This window comes from Typopeltis vanoorti, chromosome 12 (assembly GCF_054136105.1).
Source record: "Typopeltis vanoorti isolate ZY-2024b chromosome 12, IOZ_Tvanoo_1.0, whole genome shotgun sequence".
NCBI classification, from domain to species: Eukaryota; Metazoa; Arthropoda; class Arachnida; order Uropygi; family Thelyphonidae; genus Typopeltis; species Typopeltis vanoorti.
In genome coordinates this window covers 131,182,172-131,203,016 of record NC_143560.1, presented here as the reverse complement: position 1 = coordinate 131,203,016, position 20,845 = coordinate 131,182,172, and the positions used below count along the sequence as shown (strand labels likewise).

At 37.5% G+C, this 20,845-nt stretch overlaps 1 protein-coding gene across 1 annotated transcript in view; it reads right to left on the bottom strand.

Moving 5' to 3' along the window:
• Positions 1-20,845, bottom strand: part of LOC150101230 (MAM and LDL-receptor class A domain-containing protein 2-like) — a 1,363,156-nt gene that overhangs the window by 1,297,360 nt on the left and 44,951 nt on the right. Inside the window, exon 4 of the mRNA XM_090402193.1 lies at positions 10,159-10,326. Within this exon, the coding sequence (XP_090258319.1) occupies positions 10,159-10,326 (168 nt within the window). The remainder of the gene's footprint in view (positions 1-10,158; positions 10,327-20,845) is intronic.

Sequence of the window (20,845 nt, the reverse complement as noted above, 5' to 3'; positions counted from 1 at the left end):
TGGAAATACAACATTACAGCTGATGTACAGAGAATTATGACAGATGCAAAATAAATTCCAAGATTGCAAAATAAAAATGGAAGTTTATCACAATTAGGTTACCATCATTATCATTGGACATCTCTATGGAATCCCAACCTCATCATGGAATGCAGCCTCTAGCATGCACTTACCATACTACTCTATGATGATGACATATTTATCATATAGAATCATAAAAGCCTTAACACTCCTTGCATTAATAACAGATTCTGGAAATGCATTTTATTCACTCCATGTAAAAAAAATCTACTCCTCAAGCCCCTCTTCACCACACTTTTACATAACTTCCAGGGATGACCAATGGTTCTTCTCCTCTCACCTTCTACTCTTTTTATAATCCCCTCTGGATTAATCTGTTAAAATCCTCTTGCTAACTTAAATGTTTCTATCATGTAGAAGATGTTGTGGCCTTACAAGAAGAATTCAACAGATTGAGTGAAGATTGGGCACAGGAATGGAGATACAAGTTCAATGTTGCAAATGCCAGATTTTAAAATTTGGGAAACAAAGATGGGATATAGAATTTACACTTGGTGGGGATATATTGTTGGGGTGGAGGAAACAGATCTTGGGATGATAGTGGATAATGATCTGAAATTTAAGGAACACATTGCCAAAATTGTGAGGACAACACAATTTTTTTGGGGAATGATGCAGATGACACTGACTTGTAGACGTAAGGAGATTCCTGTTGCATTCTATAAGGCACTGATGAAGCACAGTAGTCCACACATGGACTACTGTGCACAGATTTGGTCACCTGGTTTTCAAAAAGGATGAAGAGATGTTGGATAGGATCCACAGGAGACTGACTAAGGTAGTTTCTGATCTCTGGAATACGAATCTGCGGAGATATTGAGAAGATGCAATTTACAGAGTCTGGTGGATAGGAGGAAGAGCCGTGATATGATAGAGACCTTCAAGTTTTAAGGGGTTGTAATAGGATCAATGTTGGAGAGGTTTTACAGAAAACTGTGGGAGATCAGGGGAGAACCAGGGGTCATCCCTGAAAGCTGTATAAGGAGGATATGAGTAGGGGAGTGAAGCAGGTTTTTTTTGCATGCAGAGTTGTGAATGATTGGAATGCCTTGCCTGAGAGGGGTGGTGTCTGCAGAGAATTAGAGTGTGTTTAAGGGACAGTATGAGACTCCATAGCTTAGTCGATAGAGATGAAGCCCTTTGGTTGGAAAGACCTGGGTTCGATTCCCGTCAGTGACACGAAGAAAATTTATCTGGTCACTTTCGACGAAAAGTGAGTTAGCCGGTCTCATATGGAGATAGGGGTTTTATCACCAGGAAAGGTTTTTTTGTCTAGCAGAACAGGCAAATCGACCCTGTGAATATGTGATATGGTTTAACCACCTTATCCTTGAGTTTCAATTATGGTTGTATGTCCAAAAATAGTTGGAAGGTCGGCACTTAAGTGCCTGTTAGGACCATTCATGATAATGATTAATGTGCAGTATGATGAGCTGTGTGTATGACAAAAGGACTGCATAAATGAGTCTTTGACTCCATGGAGTCTTTGGATATTAATAATAATAATATCATCTCTTTTCCTCCTATCCAACAAAATCTGTAATCCACATCTCCTCAACCTCTCTGCATAGCTAGAAATTCAAACTCCGGACATTGTTAGTGACTTGCCTCTGGACCCTCTCCAATGTCTCCATATCACATTGAAAAGCAAGTGACCAAATATGAGCATAACAGTTCAAGTGTGGTCTGACCGCTGCCTTATACTATGTCACAACGACTTCCTTATCCGTACATGTTAGAGCACTTCATATCACAGAAACACTGCAATGTTCAGCCTTTGCAACAGTAGAAATATGCCCTCTAAATGTTGGTCTACTATCAATCATCACTCCCAAATCTCTAATTTCATCCTCTTCCTACAGTACAGCACCAATGATATAGTAGACAGCCTTATATTTCTGTACTCCGAAATGCAACACCTTGCACTTATTCATATTAAAACTACAACTCCATTGTTCCATTATACAAGTAAAAAGTCCATCCAAATCTTCCTGAATAGAATTAACATCAACAGTGCTACTTATAATTCTTCCCAACTTTGCACAATCAGTAAAAAACTGAAGATCCCCAGTCAGTCCACATGATATATCATTTACAAACAAGTTAAACAGCAGGAACCCAAAAACAGAACCCTGGAGCATGCCACTGGTTACCCTCCTTTTTTTGAGACACTGCTCCATCATACACAACCTGCTGGTATTGTTCAAAGAGCCAATCTCTGATCCATCTAACCAATATACTATCTAGCCTTATCTTCTACAGCCTGTACACAAACTTATCATGTGGTAATCCATCAAATACTTTTGCAAAGTCTAAGAATATAACTGTATATGATTATCTCTTATCTAACACACTTGTCACCTTATCATAAAATGCAAGTAAATTGCTAAAACAGGACCTACCCTTTACAAATCCATGCTGATCATCATAAAGAATGCTATGTCCATCAACCCAAGCCTGTATTCTATTCCTTACTAATCTCTCCAACACCTTGACCACAACTGCAGTTATACAGACTGGTTTATAGTTGGAGACTTCCGTCCTATAACTATGCTTGTGCAGTGGTACTATTTTGCCTTCATTCTGCTCCTTAGGAGTCCTACCCACTACAAAACTTTCGTTAAATAACCAGATCAAGGACATAGTCAACTGTGGTGCACATATGTGATCCATTCCAATAGCCTTCTTAATATCTAACCCAACCAACATCTGATACACCTCTGATTATTTCACTTCCAATGATATGCACTGATAAAGTGCATGCTCAATAATTCCATTAGATCCTTTGCAGCTGCTATTCTGTTGCTATGACTATCAACCATGTTAACCTGGCATAATTATTCTTTCTTTTGCTTACCATATAGCAGAAAAATTCCCTTCAGTTAACCTTGGCCTAACCAGCCAATCTCCTCTCATACTGCACCTTTTCTTTCTTTCTTTATCATGCTTGCTACCTTTGTAGAGTGCACTTTATATTCATGGATCCAATCACCACCACCACCTGTCTTTTACTTCCTCTATAACATTTCTTTTCCAGCACAGCTTGTCTGATTTCACTGTTCATCCATTTCACTCCTACTCTGTTTACTTGCTTAACCATTGGTATGCAGTCATACATTGCTTTTGTCAGATACTGCCTTGTGAGTTTCCATGCATTGTCAACATCTTTCCTGCTCATTTACCTACTGATGCTAACTGACTACAGAGCCTCCTATAATGACCTGCTTTACACTTCCACATGTAACCATTTTTGGCAGTAACCTTTTCTTGTTTCATCACTTCCCAAACAAGTATCTCATGATCATTCTCACAAACCAGCAGCAGTGTCAACATCTCATTAACTACTACATCTTGTTATGTTATCACCGAATCCAAAACATTAAAGCCTCTAGTTGCTTCAGTCATATCCTTTTTAAGATACTTTCTCTCTGTCTCTCTCAGAAATTCCACAAACTTGCTCTCTGTTTTCCCATAAACTGTCTCCTCTTTCCATTCTACATTCCTGTAATTAAAGTCTCCCATCAGGATCACCTACGTTTTACATGCTCAACTAATTTGTCCAAACATTTCACAATCGCTATTTTCTGTACCCCCCTGGTCTGGGAAAATCATCCTATCAGATGTGATACGATATATCACTAGTTTCTCTGATTTTATCCCCATGGCTATTCTTGTAATTTGACCTAAGTTATGTTTTTTTATTAGTGGTATAAATTACTAGGCCAGATAGGCATGACATAACAAAACATAACATAATATAACAAGACATAACACAGATAAACAATGAGCCACGTGTTTGATTTGTAACCTGCCACTCTGCAATCTATTCTCATAAGATACTGCCTAAACTGCCTTATATGAATTCCACAGATGTTACAATCCTTGTCACTCACTTATCCTCAAGGAATCCAGAAATCAAGACATGTAAAAGTAACATATCTAGCCTTATAGAGAGAGATAATAACTGCCTTATCTCTGTATTCAGTGTGTTCTACATTAACCAAATAATCTGAAGAATAATTTTTATCACATTTTCCCTCTAAACTTCCCCCCACCCCTTACACACACAATAACCTCCAAATTCATTAATTTCCCGCAGTAAAGATCAGTCAATGGCTTGTGATCATTTCATGCCAAAATGCATAACCTTAGATTTAGCTACATTAAACTGGCTGAAATAATCCTTCCTGTGCCCACAGTGCCAAGTTAGATAAATTATCCTACAGCATCTCAAGACTGAGAAAATTAGGAAAAGCAGTACTTGTAAATGGATATATTGAAAATATTAGCATTGTTAGACACTAGGAAGTGAAAAAGAGTAAAACCATGGTAGGCAAGAAAACATAACTTAATGAAAATGGATGTTGGAATCAGTAAAGAATTATTATTATTATTATTATTATTACGGGCAACTCCAGGAGTCATTAGACTCATCGAGGGAGGCCCCAAATCATATTCATCACAACTATTTGACATTCATACAGTATCTATCATACCTCGCCTTAAACTCATTCACTGTCACAGCATCCACTACAGACTCAGGGAGCGCATTCCACTCATTCACTACTCTAAAAGTAAAGAACCCAGCTCTAACACCTTTACTAACCACACTTTTGCCCAGTTTCCATGGATGTCCCCTAGTCCTCCCACAACCAGCCCTGTTCTATGTGTGAAGAATATGTGTGAAGTCAGTCAATATATAAAAGGGATGGACTAAGAAACTGGTCTTGGGGAAAAGCGTGATGACAAAGAGTCAAAAATTGATAATGGGTGTAACACAAAATGAACTTTCCATGTTTCTTTGTGATTGACAAAATCATGAAAAAATAAGGAAACGTGTAATATGATTTCACTTGCTTGAAAATTGTTGGTGTAAGTGAAACACGATTAGATGTGGATGATATCCTGACAGCAAAAGGGATGTAGTGATGTGATGTTTTTCATGAAAATGGGATGAGGAAAACTAATATCAGAGTAACTTAGTCCAGTTCAGTGAACGTTAGCTGAATATAAACAATTCATTATTATTGTTTAATGAATCAGGGAGGTCCTTTAATCACACACACAGCTCATCATACCATGCCTTGAACACATTCAAACTCCTTGCGGACACCACACTCTCAGGCAAGGCATTCCAATCATTTACAACTCTGCACAAAAGAAACCTGCCTCTCATTCCCCTAATCACACCCTCTTTATAGCGTTTCCAGGGAATGACCTCTGGTTCTCCCCCGATCTCCCACTATTTTCTGTAGAACTTCTCCAGCATTGATCCTATAACAACCTCTTACCAACTTATAGGTCTCAATCATATCTCCCCTCTTCCTCCTGATCCACCAAAATCTGCAAATTGCATCTGCTCAATCTTTCCTCATACTCGATTCCAGAGGTCAGAAACTACCTTAGTCACCTTTGGACCCTTTCCAACATCTCTTCATCTTTCTGTAAACCAGATGACCAAATTTCGCCACAATAGTCCATGTGTGGTCTAATCAAAGCCTTATACAACGAAACAAGAATCTCTACTTCTACACGTTAGTTTCCTCTGCATCATTTAGAGAAGCCTTTGTGTCATCTTCATAATTTTGGCTATGTGTCCCATAAATTTCAGATCCTTATCCTTATCTGAAGTAATGACTGAGGAATCGGGGAGGAACTGATTACTTTTTTTATTTAATTCTGTAATCATTGTAGCCATTTGGAAAGGAAGGTGTTGTCTATGTGATTGAGTTTGGTTGAAAGTCAGATTCCACTGGAACAAAGATTATAGGCTTTATTGGTTAAAGTTTTCATAATGCCATATTGTATTACCATTAGGAAAACATGTTACTAAGATGTCTAGGAAGAGTAAAGTATTATATTTTCATGTTCCACCATAAACTGGATTCTTGGATGTAGACTATTGAGGAGACATCCCATCTTTGTCTCCTAAATTTTAAAACTTACATTTTGAACTGGCATTCCCATACCATTCACTCAATCTATTCTATATACAGTGAAGGAAAGGTTACCATTAGGAAGGCATGTCATGTTACTAAGGTGTCTAGGAAGGGTAACTACTGTTATTTTCACTTTCCATAATAAACTGGATTCTTGGATGTAGACTATTCAGGAGACATCCCATCTTTGTTTCCCAAATTTTAAAATCTTACATTTTACAACATTGAACTGGATCTCTATTCCTATACCCATTCACTCAATCTATTCAAGTCCTCTTGTAAGGCCAGAACATCTGCTCTACTCCTATTAGTTTGTCCGAACTTTGCAACATCTGCAACCAACTGAATATACCAATCCAAATTTCCCCTATATCATTAACGACCAGGTTAAATAGCAATGGCCCTAAAACAAAATCCTGAGGCACACCATAGTGACTTTCCTCTTCTGGAATCTTGCTCCCCTATACACAACTTGCTGATATCTATCAGATAGCCAGGCTCTCATCCAATGCACTAATGTAATATTCAACCCCATCTGCTGTAGTTTCACTATCAACTTGTCATGCAGTAATCTATCAAAAGACTTCGCAAAATGTAAGTATACTACTGGGTTTCCATCTTCTCCTTTGTGCAATGAAGCCATCATCTTATTGTAATAAATAAGTAAATTACTAATTTACTCTAGGAGGTCCCTTTTGTTATACGCATACAACTTGCACATCAAATTTGTTTTCCAAATTTTAAAACCTTACATTTTGTAAGATTGAACTGGCATCCAGACTCCCATCATTGTGGCCTACTACTACTAAGAGGAGTAGGCCACAACATCTGCTCTATGATCTGAAAACAACTGAATATCCCCATTAAAATCTTCCCCATTATTATTAATACATAGATTAAGCAGTAATGATGCTAAAACAGATCCCTGAGTCACACCACTAGTGACTTTCTTCTTCTGGGATATTGCTCTACATACACAACTTGTTGATACATATCAGACAGCCAGTTTTCAATCCACTAGTCTAATATCCAACCCCATCCACTCTATTTTGACTATCAATTTGTAATGCAGTATTCTATCAAAACCTTTGCAAAGTCGAAGTATACTACTGTGTATCCATCTCCTTTCATATCCAATGCTGTTATCACTTTATTATCATAAGTAACTAAGGTCCATCTTAGATAATACCACTATTATCAACCTATGGATCTTGATTTTTACCAGACTTTGCAACACCTTAACCACAGCACATGACACACAGATTGGTCTATAATTTGATGCTTGACTTCTGTCACCTCCTTTATGAAATGATACAATCTTGCCTCCTTTCACCCCTTTGGAACTTGACCCAATGTACATCTCATATTAAATAAAAATGTCAAGACAGATGTCAACTCCCTGGATAACTCCTTCAAAACACTTGGTGATATGTAATCAAGTCTCACAGCCATATTAATATCAAGTTTATTTATTTCCCCATATACTTCATCTCTCCTCCTCCTCCTCCTCATCCACTGCTCTCAAACTCTCCATGAGGGTTTCACAAGGATGAAATTCACAAGGATGAAAGACCTTTATGAACTGCTTATTAAATATCTCAAGTATACCTCTGCAGCAGTTCTCCTTACTCCATTTTGTCCAGTCAATACCATCCTACCATAATCATTCTTATTTTTTTGCTGGTTACATATTGAAAGAGCTCATTGGGATTATTTTTTGGCTTCATTGGCTAACTGCTACTCATACTTCACTTTTGCTAATCTTACCAACCAAGTCTTTTTGCATATTTTTTGTTCTCCTTATGGAATTAATTATTACAAATCATCTTATGTTATCACCATAATGTCTTTTTTTCTCTGCATTGCATGCTTAATCTCTTAATTCATCCATTTCCAACCTACCTTATTTAATCTTTGGACCTTTGGAATACATTTAGACATTGCTTATACTAGATAATTATTCAATGTCTTGCAATCTCTACCACCCAACTCTTCATTTCATGCTACATCTGCAGCTGTCTCATGAGCTTCTCACATGGCTAGCAACCACTCAGGTATTCACTTCATGATCACTCAACTGCAGGTAGATTTGACACCTCATTTATAATAGCATCCTCTGATGAGATTAACAAATCCAAGATCCTCAATCCTTGTGCGCCCTATGTTACATACTGCCTGAGGTAGTTATCCCTTGAAAACTCAAGAAACTCATTTTCTTTACTTCCAGTTGATATCTCATCATCCCAATCTATATTGCCATAATTAAAATCACCCATAATGATAACCCTTTCCCCATTTCCTTGACTAATTTGCTTATTCCTTTCCTCGTCACTATTCTCACATTACTAGGTCTATAGAAACATCCAATGAAGTATTTCTTTCTGTTCAGATATATCTCACACCATTCTGCCTCAAAACAAATATTACTATTTTCCCCTTGCATCTGTACATTGTATGGACATATGAACTCTTTTTCTATCATCAATAGCACTCTACCTCCCTGTTTAGTCTTTCTATCTTCATGAAATGTATCATACTTTCCATCTCTATTCCTGTCAAGATGTCATACTCTTCTTAACCATGTCTCACTTATTCCAACAATTTTAAGGTAAACAAACTGAATTGATGCAACCATTTCACATGCTGCATTTCTTAGATTATTATTATTTTTATTACATGACACCTACAGGGAGTCCAATGACTCATCGAGGAAGGGCATCTACTCTACGACTCTCTGCCTCCACCACTCAATTCACCAACTACAACGAACCACAGCTACAATCATCTACACCAATGCTAACTACCACCCATCACCACTAGTATTTTCACAGACAATAAAAGACATCCACGCCCACAGCAGAATTTGAACCCACAGCCTTTTGGTTGGAGAGCAGATACACTAACCACTCGGCCAACCATGCTGGCTCATTCCTGGATCCATAAAAGTTTTACTGATACCACTTCTTAGATGTGACTTTTCCATACTTGTCTCGAGAAATTTTTTTTCTCCTTACTCATCCCTGAACCTTCTTCAAATCCCACTGTTTTCCTACATACCAGGTCATCCCCTTCCCTTTTTATCTACATACACACATTCACATCCTGTATGAGCATCAACCTTTCTCAGCTGTGTTTCCCTGTCCGTTATGAGCCTTCCCATTTCCCTGTTTGTCTTGCACAGTTCTCTAATTCTCTACACTTTTCCTACCCACTTTTTCATTCATAACCACCACTTCAGTCTCTCATTTCTTACTGTCCCACTCTTTCACAGTGCTTCTTATTTGCTCAGATTCATTCTCTGCACTCATTACTCTCCCTTCCAGCAGCAGTCTCTCCAAATGACTCGCACTATAACCAGTCAAATACAGTCCATCACTCCAATTCTTCCTTCAAACTCATTCAACACATTAAAAAACTGCACTCCTTTCTCTTCACACATTTCTGCTAAGATATCATTCATAATTCTTGCTCTCTGCCTCATCTCATCACTGTCCTACCTCGACAACACACTGACTGCCTTTCCTGTCACTCTTATCTTTTATCCTTCTCAACAATCTCTTGATTTTGAATCTTACATTCTCCTTGTTCTCCAGTCAAATCATTTGTTCCTACTACCACTACCAACTCGTTTGCTGAATTAGTCCTCATATCAAATGCCTTAATCACTCTATTCATTTTATGCCAGGAAAACCTCCTCTCTATAATAAAACTGTTTATTTCTGGGACAGCTGTTAGTAACTAATGGTACCAACAGCTGTTGTTATCATTAGTTACCAACATTTAAACATTCATGAATGTTTTTTTTTTCTAAAAGCATTTCATACTGGAAATCAGTTAGTCAGGAGACATATTGGTGTCCTGGAAGCATGTTTTCAGAATGTCAGGACAGTTTTTGTGAAAACAGTATGGAGAGGCACCCCGTGTCTAGATGTGACACAATATAATGAAACCTTTCTGACTTCTGTTGATCAAAAGATATTTTTCTTACGTAAACATACAATACTAATATTACTTCTGTGTTCAGTGCATACTTTGTTTAGCATGTTAAAATGACTTACGTTGGCTTAATAGCATATATTTCAGTATTATTATTAATCAAGTGTTTGAATAAATACCTGAAGGAAAACAATGTTATTACCTGATAGTTATCAACCTCATCAAATTCAATGACCTCATACATGAAATAATAAGATTCAACAGGCTGTTGTAGCAAAAATATGGACTTTTCTACACCTCCTATTGTATTTCTGGTTTTTACTTGAAGAGATAATGTTTCTGATCCTCTCATATCATAATAGAATCGCATCTATAAAGAAAAAAAGAAAATAAACTTAATGATAATAAAAAAAAAGTTTTCATTTATTTCATAAGTAATTGTTCCAACTTAAATGATCAATATAAAAGTAATAAATACGCTTAGAATAAAACCCTAACAACATTAATACAAGTATGCCATGAATAGCATTATTTAACCTCTCAACTAGTCAAAGCGGATGAAATACTCAAACCACCCTAGGATTTCTCATGGATCAATTGGCATTCTGCCTTTTATCATGTAATTGCCCTCATCTATAATTAATCCCTTAATGGCGATTGAAGAGTGATTAGTGGATTAAATGAAACAGAGCAACCATTTTGTCAAATGACTTAAATTTGACTTTTTACTGTACAATTTATTTATTGTATCTGTTCAAAAAGATAAAAAAATAATTTTACATATGTGAAAAATAATCTATTCTGAAATTCATGAATTTATGAACAATGAGTTCATGAATTTATTTAGTTATCTTTTTTATTTATTTATTTTTTATGCAATCCTCCTCCAATTGCACTTCACTCAAGAAAAAAAAATTCATTTTTTTCTTGAGTGAAGTGTTGACACTCCAGAACATAACAAATGATGAGATGCAAGTTGCATTTCTCATACATGGGGAGTAGCGGGAGGTCATCAACCCTCGTAAACACAAATGTGTATGATGACTGTGAATATGCAGAGTTCATTAAGAACAGCTTCCTCACTCCTTTTCTATGATGTCGACATGACTTTCAATGCTTAACTTCAGGCTTAATCTCATGTAATTGGCAAATTAAGAAATTAACTACGATTTTATAAACTGTCAAATAATCTTTATATGGGACTCACAAACAGTACCTAGAAAATGAATGAGCTGAAATAGCAGCTGCTTATCCAGGTCACTTCCCTTAAATCCAATGAAGCTCAGAATCCTGCTGGATTCTGACTTTGTGCCAAGAATAATCAATTCATGCTGAAGGGAAGAAAAAAATAAAGGATGCATGAAATCGTCATCAACACGTGAAGTCACGTGCTTTATACGTAAAATTTTACAACTGTTGTACAAGCAAAATAGTTACCACACGAAGAACTAGAATTTTCATAAAAGAAAAGCTAATTTTCTGACGTACAATAATAAACACTCATCCCACGAAGTGCATTGATTACTCTAATATTGGAATGGATTCTCCTTCTTTTGACATGTGCAGAAGTGACGAAGGATTTTGCATCTGTGGACATATAGAACAAGCAGATGTAAAACATTGTGAGGCATTGGAGGTGGACTGCACACAGGAGAACAGATGGCTTGGATAGCACTTGATGAGTCTGTATAAATCATACAAATTTTATTATTATTATTATTCAGGCCTCCATGGAGTCAAAAGACTCATCGCTGGAGGTCCTTTCTAAGAAACACAAGTCTATCAAGGCTCATCGAAGGAGGTCCCTCATAGGAAACACAAAGTCTATTATACAACTCCTTAAATGCATTGATAGGTTCTCGCTCTCACAACTCCATCAAGCAATGCATTTCATGATTCAACCACCCTCCATGCAAAGAAACCACTCCTCACCCTCTTTGTCACAGTTTCCTTTCATAACTTCCATGGATGGCCCCTTGTCATGACTCCTTCCCGCTGTTCAACCAAGCAAAAGAACTCCCCAGTGTCAACCGTGTAACCATCTCTTAACAGTTTAAAAGTCTCAATCATATCACCCCTCCTTCTTCTATCCATCAAACTCTGCAGTCCACACTCCCTTAGCTGATCCTCATAACTAACATTGTACAGTCCTGATGCCATCTTTGTTATCTGCCCTTGTATGCATTCCACAGTTAATTTATCCCCATCAAATCCTGGGGACCAGATATGAGAACAATAGTCTAACTGTGATCTGATCAGAGTCTTATACAATGGAATGATAACCATTTTATCTCTACAGGTCAGTGTCCTTCTCATTATTGCAGCAATCCTTTGTGTTACCTTCACTACCTTTGCAATATGTCCGCTAAATTTCAGGTTTCTATCAATCATCAACCTCAGATCTCTTGTCTCCCCTTCTTCCTCCAGTATAACTCCTCCCATAGAGTATGCAGGGACCCATCGATGTTTACCAAACCACAAGAACTTACATTTTGCTGCATTAAACTGATATCCCCATTTATTTGCCCATTTATCTAGCTTATTCAAATCCTCTTGCAGGGCTACCACATCTGCACTATTACTAATAACCCTTCCCAGCTTTGCATCATCTACAAACAACCAAATACCCCCCTTGCAATCCACGGACAATGTCATTGATATAAAGGTTAAACAATATAGGTCTCAGTACTGAGCATTGTGGAACCCCACTTGTAACCTTCTTCCTCTTTGATATTGCTCCACCATACACAACTCTCTGATACCTATCGGATAGCCAATCCTGAATCCAGTTGACCAATCTGACATCCAGACCCATGTGCTGCAACTTGAATATCAGCTTATCATGTGGCACCCTGACAAATGCCTTTGCTAAGTCTAGGAAAATGGGGGTATATGCCTTTCCCTCATCTAATGCTCTTGTAACTTTATCATAAAAGGCTAGCATAAAACTTACCAAAGAGCTTTATGGCAGCATGAAGTGCGTAATATTGAGCTCCCAAAAACAGAGAAAAGACACTAGTCTATGTAGAATGCTCTTCAACAGACTATGTTTAGTGCAAAATGGAGAGACAACTGTTTCCATTTAGGTGACAGAGTAGGTTCATTTGTTTTGACATAAACACTGTGAATGGACAGTGTGTCAAAAGCACCAGTAGGTAATCGTATACCCTGATGATTGATAAGATCCAACCATTGCATACTGTTTTGATTTGCAGAACCATATACTTGGGACACATAATCCAGCTTTGAATGTTCAAGTGCACAGGACCAGCGCATAGTATTTTTCTTGTCTGTACGATTAATGTTTGGCACCTTTCCAAAAAAGTTTTTTTTTTTATTATTATTATTATTATTACCCCAAGACCTCATCGAGTCAAAGACTCATCTGGGAGGCCCTTTTATCACACACACATCATACCGTGTCTTAAACACACTCAAACTCCTTGCAGACACCACACTCTCAGGCAAGGCATTCCAATCATTCACAACTCTACATGAAAAAAAAACCTGCCTCTCACTCCCCTACTCGCACCCTCTTTATACAGTTTCCAGGGATGACCTCTAGTTTTCCCCTCATCTCCCACTATTCACCATACAACTTCTCCACCATTGATCTTATAACAACCCCTTACCAACTTGTAGGTCTCTATCATATCTCCCCTCTTCCTCCTCTCCATCAGACTCTGCAAATTACATCTCAATCCTTCCTCATACTCAACATTCCAGAGATCAGAAACTACCTTAGTCAGTCGACTTTGGACCCTTTCTAACATCTCTTCATCCTTCTGAAAGCCCGGTGACCAAATCTGGGCACAATAGTCCATGTGTGGTCTAATCAAAGCCTTATACAACAGAACAAGAATCTCAATCTCCCTACTTCTACACGTCAGTGTCCTCCGCATCATTCCCAGAAGCCTTTGTGTTGTCTTCACAATTTTGGCGATGTGTCTTCTAAATTTTAGATCCTTATCCACTATCACCCCCAGATCTCTTATTTCTGCTACCTCCAACAATATATTCTCACCAAGCATAAATTCTGCATTCCCATGTTTGTTTTCCAAATTTTAAAACCTTACATTTTGCAACATGAACTCACATCCCCATTTCCGTGTCCAATCACTCAATTTATTCAAGTCTTTTTGCAAGGCCACAACATCTTCACTACTTTTTATGGTTCGTCCCAACTTCGCATCATCTCTAAACAACTGAATATCTCCATTCAAATCTTCACCAATATTATTAATATACAAGTAAAATAGTAATGGCCCTAAAACAGACCCCTGAGGCACTCCACTAGTGACTTTCCTTTTCCTGTCTCTCTCCTGTCTTACTGTTTTTTTTTGAATAAAGTGTGAATAACACGAACAGGAAATTAAAAACAAATGAAAACCACTTTACAGTATAATGTTACCTACAAATTAGTCCTGCTTATAGAAATTTTTACAAGTTATTTAAATTTTCAAAATAATATAAAATAGTAATATAAAGATTACCAAAACAAGCCTTAAAGTACAAGCCATTAGGAAAAAGAAAACCAGGATGTCCTCTTAAACGATTCAACGATGACTTCTAAGGCCGGAACAGGCCATGCTAGGCCTAAATCCTTGATACGTATGATGATGATGAGTGATATAAAGTTAAGAGATTTATTCAAATATTCTATACATTAATTTTGCTAAAAGGGACTCGTCTGGCTTTCATTTTAGCGAAATCCTGTCACAGTACATCAATGTTGATAGACTGAGTAATATTAATTTTTATTCAAATTAGTGCCAAACCATTTAGTTTTTCTTGACTCATGCTTGATCGCAAGTAGTTCTTTATTAATTGTAATTTAGAAAATGTTCTCTCTCTCTTAGCAACTGAAATGGACAAAGTCAATAGTATTCTCAATGCAATCAGTGAATTTGCAAAGAGTCCTTTAAGGTTGTTGTTATAAATCCACTTCAAAACCATTTCTGGTGTACTATTTTCTTCAATTTTTCTAGATAATAATTTCAGCTCTATTTGCAGTTCTTCTGCTTGATTTTGCAGTTGTTCTGCATAAGTTGATTTATGATACATCAAAAAATAAAGAACTATTTTAGGTATATTTTCGTAAATTGTCATAAAAAATTACAGTGATATAATCGGGTCCAGGATACAATTTCAGAATTCATTTGTTCGTTTCCAGGAAGATCTGAAGGGAATCTGAACGGAAGACGACGTACATTCATAATTATATGTACGTTCTGTACCATTTGTTGTTCGTTTAAACTCTTATCTCATATTTTTTTATATCTTTTAGGTGTATATTGCACACTTTGCACATTCCTCCAGCCAGGCCTGCAAGTGCACAATAAGCAATGAAGATCGATCCCCTCCCAATTCAGAAGAGGATAGACTGAGAAGTAGATTCAATGATCTCTTGCACTTTTACATTAGTTGAGGAATGCATGTAAAGAATATAAGCTTCTTCTTTTTTTTTTGAACACATGAGTCAAGAATTTGGCTTCTGTTACTACTGGAATAATACTTTTCCAGTCTGATTAGCTCTGGATATGGATGAAAGTTCATTTTCACCAGAAGTGTACAGAGTCACTTTTTCTGATGAAAACAGAAAAAAATGACCGTGTGTACACTTTTATTAAGAACTATTTGGAGTAAACTGTGATTACTTCACAATTTGCTTGTCTTAATCTTGTTTGCCTTCTTGGCGCTCAGGGTTCGACTAAAGCTTTGGAAGAAGTGAAAATCAAGATGATCTTTTAGGAAATTCAGCTGATCATCATTACAACCTTTTACATACTTCACTTGTTCATTGATAGATGCTAGACTGATTGCTTCAGTATTAAATTTTATCAGATGGGAAAAAGTATTCCGATCTTCTTGATCCATTTTCTTGGACCAAGATGATAGGTCCATGTATATAGGTCCATGTAAAAGAACATACTGTATTTGCCTGTGTATAAAACGAACCGGTCTATAAGATGCACCCCCCTTTTTTGTACACATTTTTTAGGAAAAAAAAAACTTTATCGCTGAATATTATAATGAATTTACAGTATTTCAAATATAAAGTAATAAGTAGGTCTACTTTCAACAAATACCTATGCTTTCACTTGATGTGACATTTTTGTAGACACTGAAAGTCCAGCTTTTCTGTGGTCAAAATACAAGTATTCAGTTTTACCTCAAGTTCTGGCCATTTTGCAGTTCGTAGGTTATGTTTACTGTGAATTGCTTTTTTTAGATCCTCCTCTTGATTCTATCAAGTTCTTATCATTTTCTCAGTTGAGGGTGGCCCTAAATGCCTCTCTTCAGCCCTCTTTCCATGTTCTTTAGCAAACACAATCAAGTGTAGCTTGTATGCAATATTGCAGCAATGACGACGTTTATCAGTCATATTTTGCAAGAAATTTAGACAAAATTTAACAACAGAAATTTATCCACTAAACTCTACGTAACTGCAATGCTCTCACACACCACAAAGAAGCAAGAAAGAAATCGTGAACTTGGAACAGAGAATTCCAGAAAGGAAAGGAAAGTAATAAAAAACTGAGTATCAGAGTATCAGATGCACCCTGTTTTTCACACCTATTTTCAAAAAAAAAAAAGTGACAAAAATGATAAAATACGGTAAATACGGTAGTACGGGATAGGAAAATATGGTAGTTCCTCTGAGGATATGCAAATAACATGAAAATGATATTCTCTGCAAATTTCCGTACCAGTAGTGGAAGAATAGCAGGGATCTATTGCAGAATACAAATAGAGAGGAATGTGGAAGATGGTATAGGGTCTATTATTAAGAAGGCAAAGGCCATTAAACTCAGGCTTTTCTCAATGATATAGCCTCATCCATTTGTGTTGACACTATCTCACCGATCATTGTGTCCAAAAAGTCACCTCTAAGAATTACGAGAGTTGTCTGAAAAGTTCTCAGCCTCAACCATAGATGGCAACACTATGGCAAGATTTTTTTTCTAAGCTAGTACATCTGTCATAAGCATCCATGTGAAATTGCAAGTCATTCTATCAAGTAGTTTGTTTAATAAAGCTATCTGAAGCAAAGGTTTTGTCTGTATCCCTTGAAATGGATAAAACTGAGTATCGTGCTGTTATAAAATTCTTTGTAAAAAAAGATTTAACGGCAAAAGAAATTCATTTGAAGTTCATAAAAGTTTATGGGCACTCTTCTCCTAAGTTTTCAACAAATAAGAAATATGCTGCTGAGGTTTAAACATGGCGTACCAGCCTTGAAGATGATCCACGTGAAGGATGGCTTACACTTTTTGGAATGCATGAAATTGCTGAGACTATAGACATTTTAAAATAACATGAAGAACATATTTTAAATGAAGAATTGCAAACGAAAAAGCATTGCACAAAATGGGTGCCGCACTTGCTCACGGTAGATCAAATATGCACTCACATGAAATTCTCTGAACAGTGCTAGGAGCATTTTAACAAGAATAAAACATCTTTTTGTGCATCAATTTATTACTATGGATGAGACTTGGATTTACCAGAATCCAAACAGCAGCCGGTTGTTCAGCACCGAAGAAGACAAAGTTCGGTTCCATCAGCAGGAAAGGTTATGGTATCGGTGTTTTAGGATGCTAAAAACATTTTGTTTATTAATTATCTTGAAAAGGGTAAAACAATAACCGGGAATATTATTTCAATTTTTTAACCAGAATAGATGAAAATATTCATCAGAAAAGACCCGGTTGCAGAAGAAAAAAATCATCTTTCATCAGGAGAATGTACCTACAAACAAAAGTGTTTTGGCAATAAGAAAATTAAGGGATCTGCACTATGAATTGTTGGAACCACCCTATTCCCCAGATTTGGCTCCCTCTGACTTCTATCTCTTCCCAAAACTAAAACTCTTCCTCACTGGTCAGCGTTTTTTTTCAAATCAACAGGTGATTGTAGCTGTAGAGGAGTATTTTACAGTTCTTAATGAGAACCACTACAGGGACAGGATAATGGCACTGGAGCATCGCTGGAATAAATGAATTAGTCTTAAGTGAGAGTATGCTGAAAAATAAAAATAATATTTAAATTATAAATTTGTTTTTTCATTCTTAGGCCAAGAACCTTTCAGACCATCCTCATATATAAAAGCTCAGGCGGTTGCAATATGCTATCAAAGTTTAATCTCATTTAACTCACAAGCTAGTGGTAAATATATGGAACATATTGTAACAACAAATCCCACAGACAGGAAAATGTTTACTGCTTAAAGAGTGGTATGAAAATAGACACACAAAAAGGAATTATAACTGCCTATCAGGATAGCAACTTCAACATCATTATTCTGGCCTCCATGGAGTCAAAAGAGTCATTGTGGGAGGTCCTTCCTAAGAAACACAAAGTCTATCAAGATTCATCAAGGGGAGGTCCCACCTGAGAAACACAAAGTCTATCATACCACTCCTTAAACTCATTGACCATTCTCGCTCTAACCACTCCATCAGGCAATGCATTCCATAGTTCAACTACCCTCCATGCAAAGAAACCACTCCTAACCCTCCTAACACTCCTAACTTACAGGGATGGCCTCTTGTCATCACTCCTTTCCACTGTTCAACCAAGCAAAAGAACTCCCCAGTGTCAACCCTGTAACCACCTCTCAACAGTCTGAAAGTCTCAATCATATCACCTCACCTTCTTCTATCCACCGAACTCTGCAGTCCACATTCCCTCAGCTGATCCTCATAACTAAAATGGTACAGTCCCAACACCATCTTTCTTATAAACCTCTGTACCCTTTCCACGATCAATTTATTCAATTCCTGGGGACCAAATCTGAGAACAATAATCTAACTGTGGTCTGATCAGGGCCTTATACAACGGAATGATAACTCTTTTATCTCTGCAGGTCAGTGTCCTTCTCATAATTGCAGCAATCCTCTGTGTTACCTTCACCACCTTGGCAATATGTCCCCTAAATTTCAGGTTTCTAGCAATCATCAACCCCAGATCTCTTGTCTCCCCTACTTCCTCCAGTGTAACTCCTCCCATAGAGTATGCAGTGTTCCATCGATGTTTCCCAAACCTCAAAATCTTACATTTTGCTGCATTAAATGGATACCCCCATTCATTTGTCCATCTTTCTAGCTTATTCAAATTCTCTTGCAAAGCTACCACATCTGCACTATTACTAATAATCCTCCTTCCCAGCTTCGCATCATCTGCAAACAACTGAATATCCCCTTGCAATCCACTGACAATGTCATTGATATAAAGGTTAAACAATATAGGTCCCAGTACTGAGCCCTGTGGGACCCCACTTGTAACCCTCTGCTTCCTTGAAACTGCCCCACCATACACAACTCTCTGATACCTAACGGACAGCCAATCCTGAATCCAGACCCATGTGTTGCAACATAACTATCAGATTATCATGTGGCACCCTGTCAAACCTGAACCCTGTTTTGCTGATAGGTCTACAAGCCAAGCATTTTCACTTCTTCAAGGTCAGTACGGTATTCTCGTTGCCGGCGGTAAGCATCCTACGAGTATACTCGTAGCTGGCTTGTGTAGCTCATATACGAACTACGAGTATACTCGTAGTTGGCAGCGAACGTGTTAAATTGCAGCACATGGGTTTAGATGTTCGGTTAGTCAAACGGATTCAGGATTGGCTGACTGATTAGTATCAGAGATTTGTGTATGATGGGGCAATATCAAGGAAGCAGAAGGTTACAAGTGGGGCTCCACAGGACTCAATACTGGGACCCGTATTGTTCAATCTTTATATCAATGATATTGTCAATGTATTACAAGGGGACATTCAGTTGTTTATGAATGATGTGAAGTTGGGAAGGGTTATCAGTAATAGTGCAGATGTGACAGCCCTGCAAGAGGATTTGAATAAACTAAACATATGGGCAAATAAATGGGGTTATCGGTTCAATGCAGCAAAATGTAAAGTCTTGAGGTTTGGGATCCATCGATCGGAGGATGCGTACTCGATTGGAGGAACTGTACCAGATGAGGTAGGGGAGTCAAGAGATCTGGGGTTGATGACTGATAGAAAACTAAAATTCAGGGAGCATATTGCAAAGGTGGTGAGGGTAATTCAGAGGATTGCTGCAATACTGAGAAGGACGCTGAACTGCAGAGATAAAAGAGTTATCACTCCATTGCGATCAGACCACACTTAGACTATTGTTCTCATATTTGGTCCCTAGGATTCGAAGGGGATAAATTGACTGTGGAAAGGGTACAGAGGCAGATAACAAAGATGGTTTCAGGACTGTACAATATGAGTTATGAGGATCGACTGAGGGAATGTGGACTGCAGAGTTTGGTGAATAGAAGAAGGAGAGGTGATATGATCGAGACTTTTAAACTGTTGAGAGGCCGTTACAGGGCAGATATTGGAGAGTTCTTTCACTGGTGGAACAGTGGGAAGGAGCAATGACAAGTGGCCATCCCTGGCCACTTGTCATTGCTCAAGTTACAAAATTGTCAAGTTACAAAAGGAGGCTGTGTGCAGGAGGGTGAGGAGTGGATTCTTTGCATGGAGGGTTGTTGAACCTTGGAATGCATTGCCTGAGAGAGTGGTTGGAGTGGGGACGATTAATGGGCTCAAGGAGTGGTATGATAGACTTTGTATTTCCTAAAAATGGCCTCCCATGATGAGTCTTTTGACTCAATGGAGGCCTGGATAATAATAATAATCATATTAAGGTCATCATCTGTAGCATGCATATATATACAAAGACAAGCTACATTACATTGCTAACAGTAATCCAAACAATGATTTTTCAATCATTATTCTACTAGCCTGACCTGTAGTGGAAAAAACTACATCAAAACTATATTCTATTAATAACATCATCAGAGAACAAATTCATATAGATAGTTTTTAATATAACACAGCAAAGTAGTGG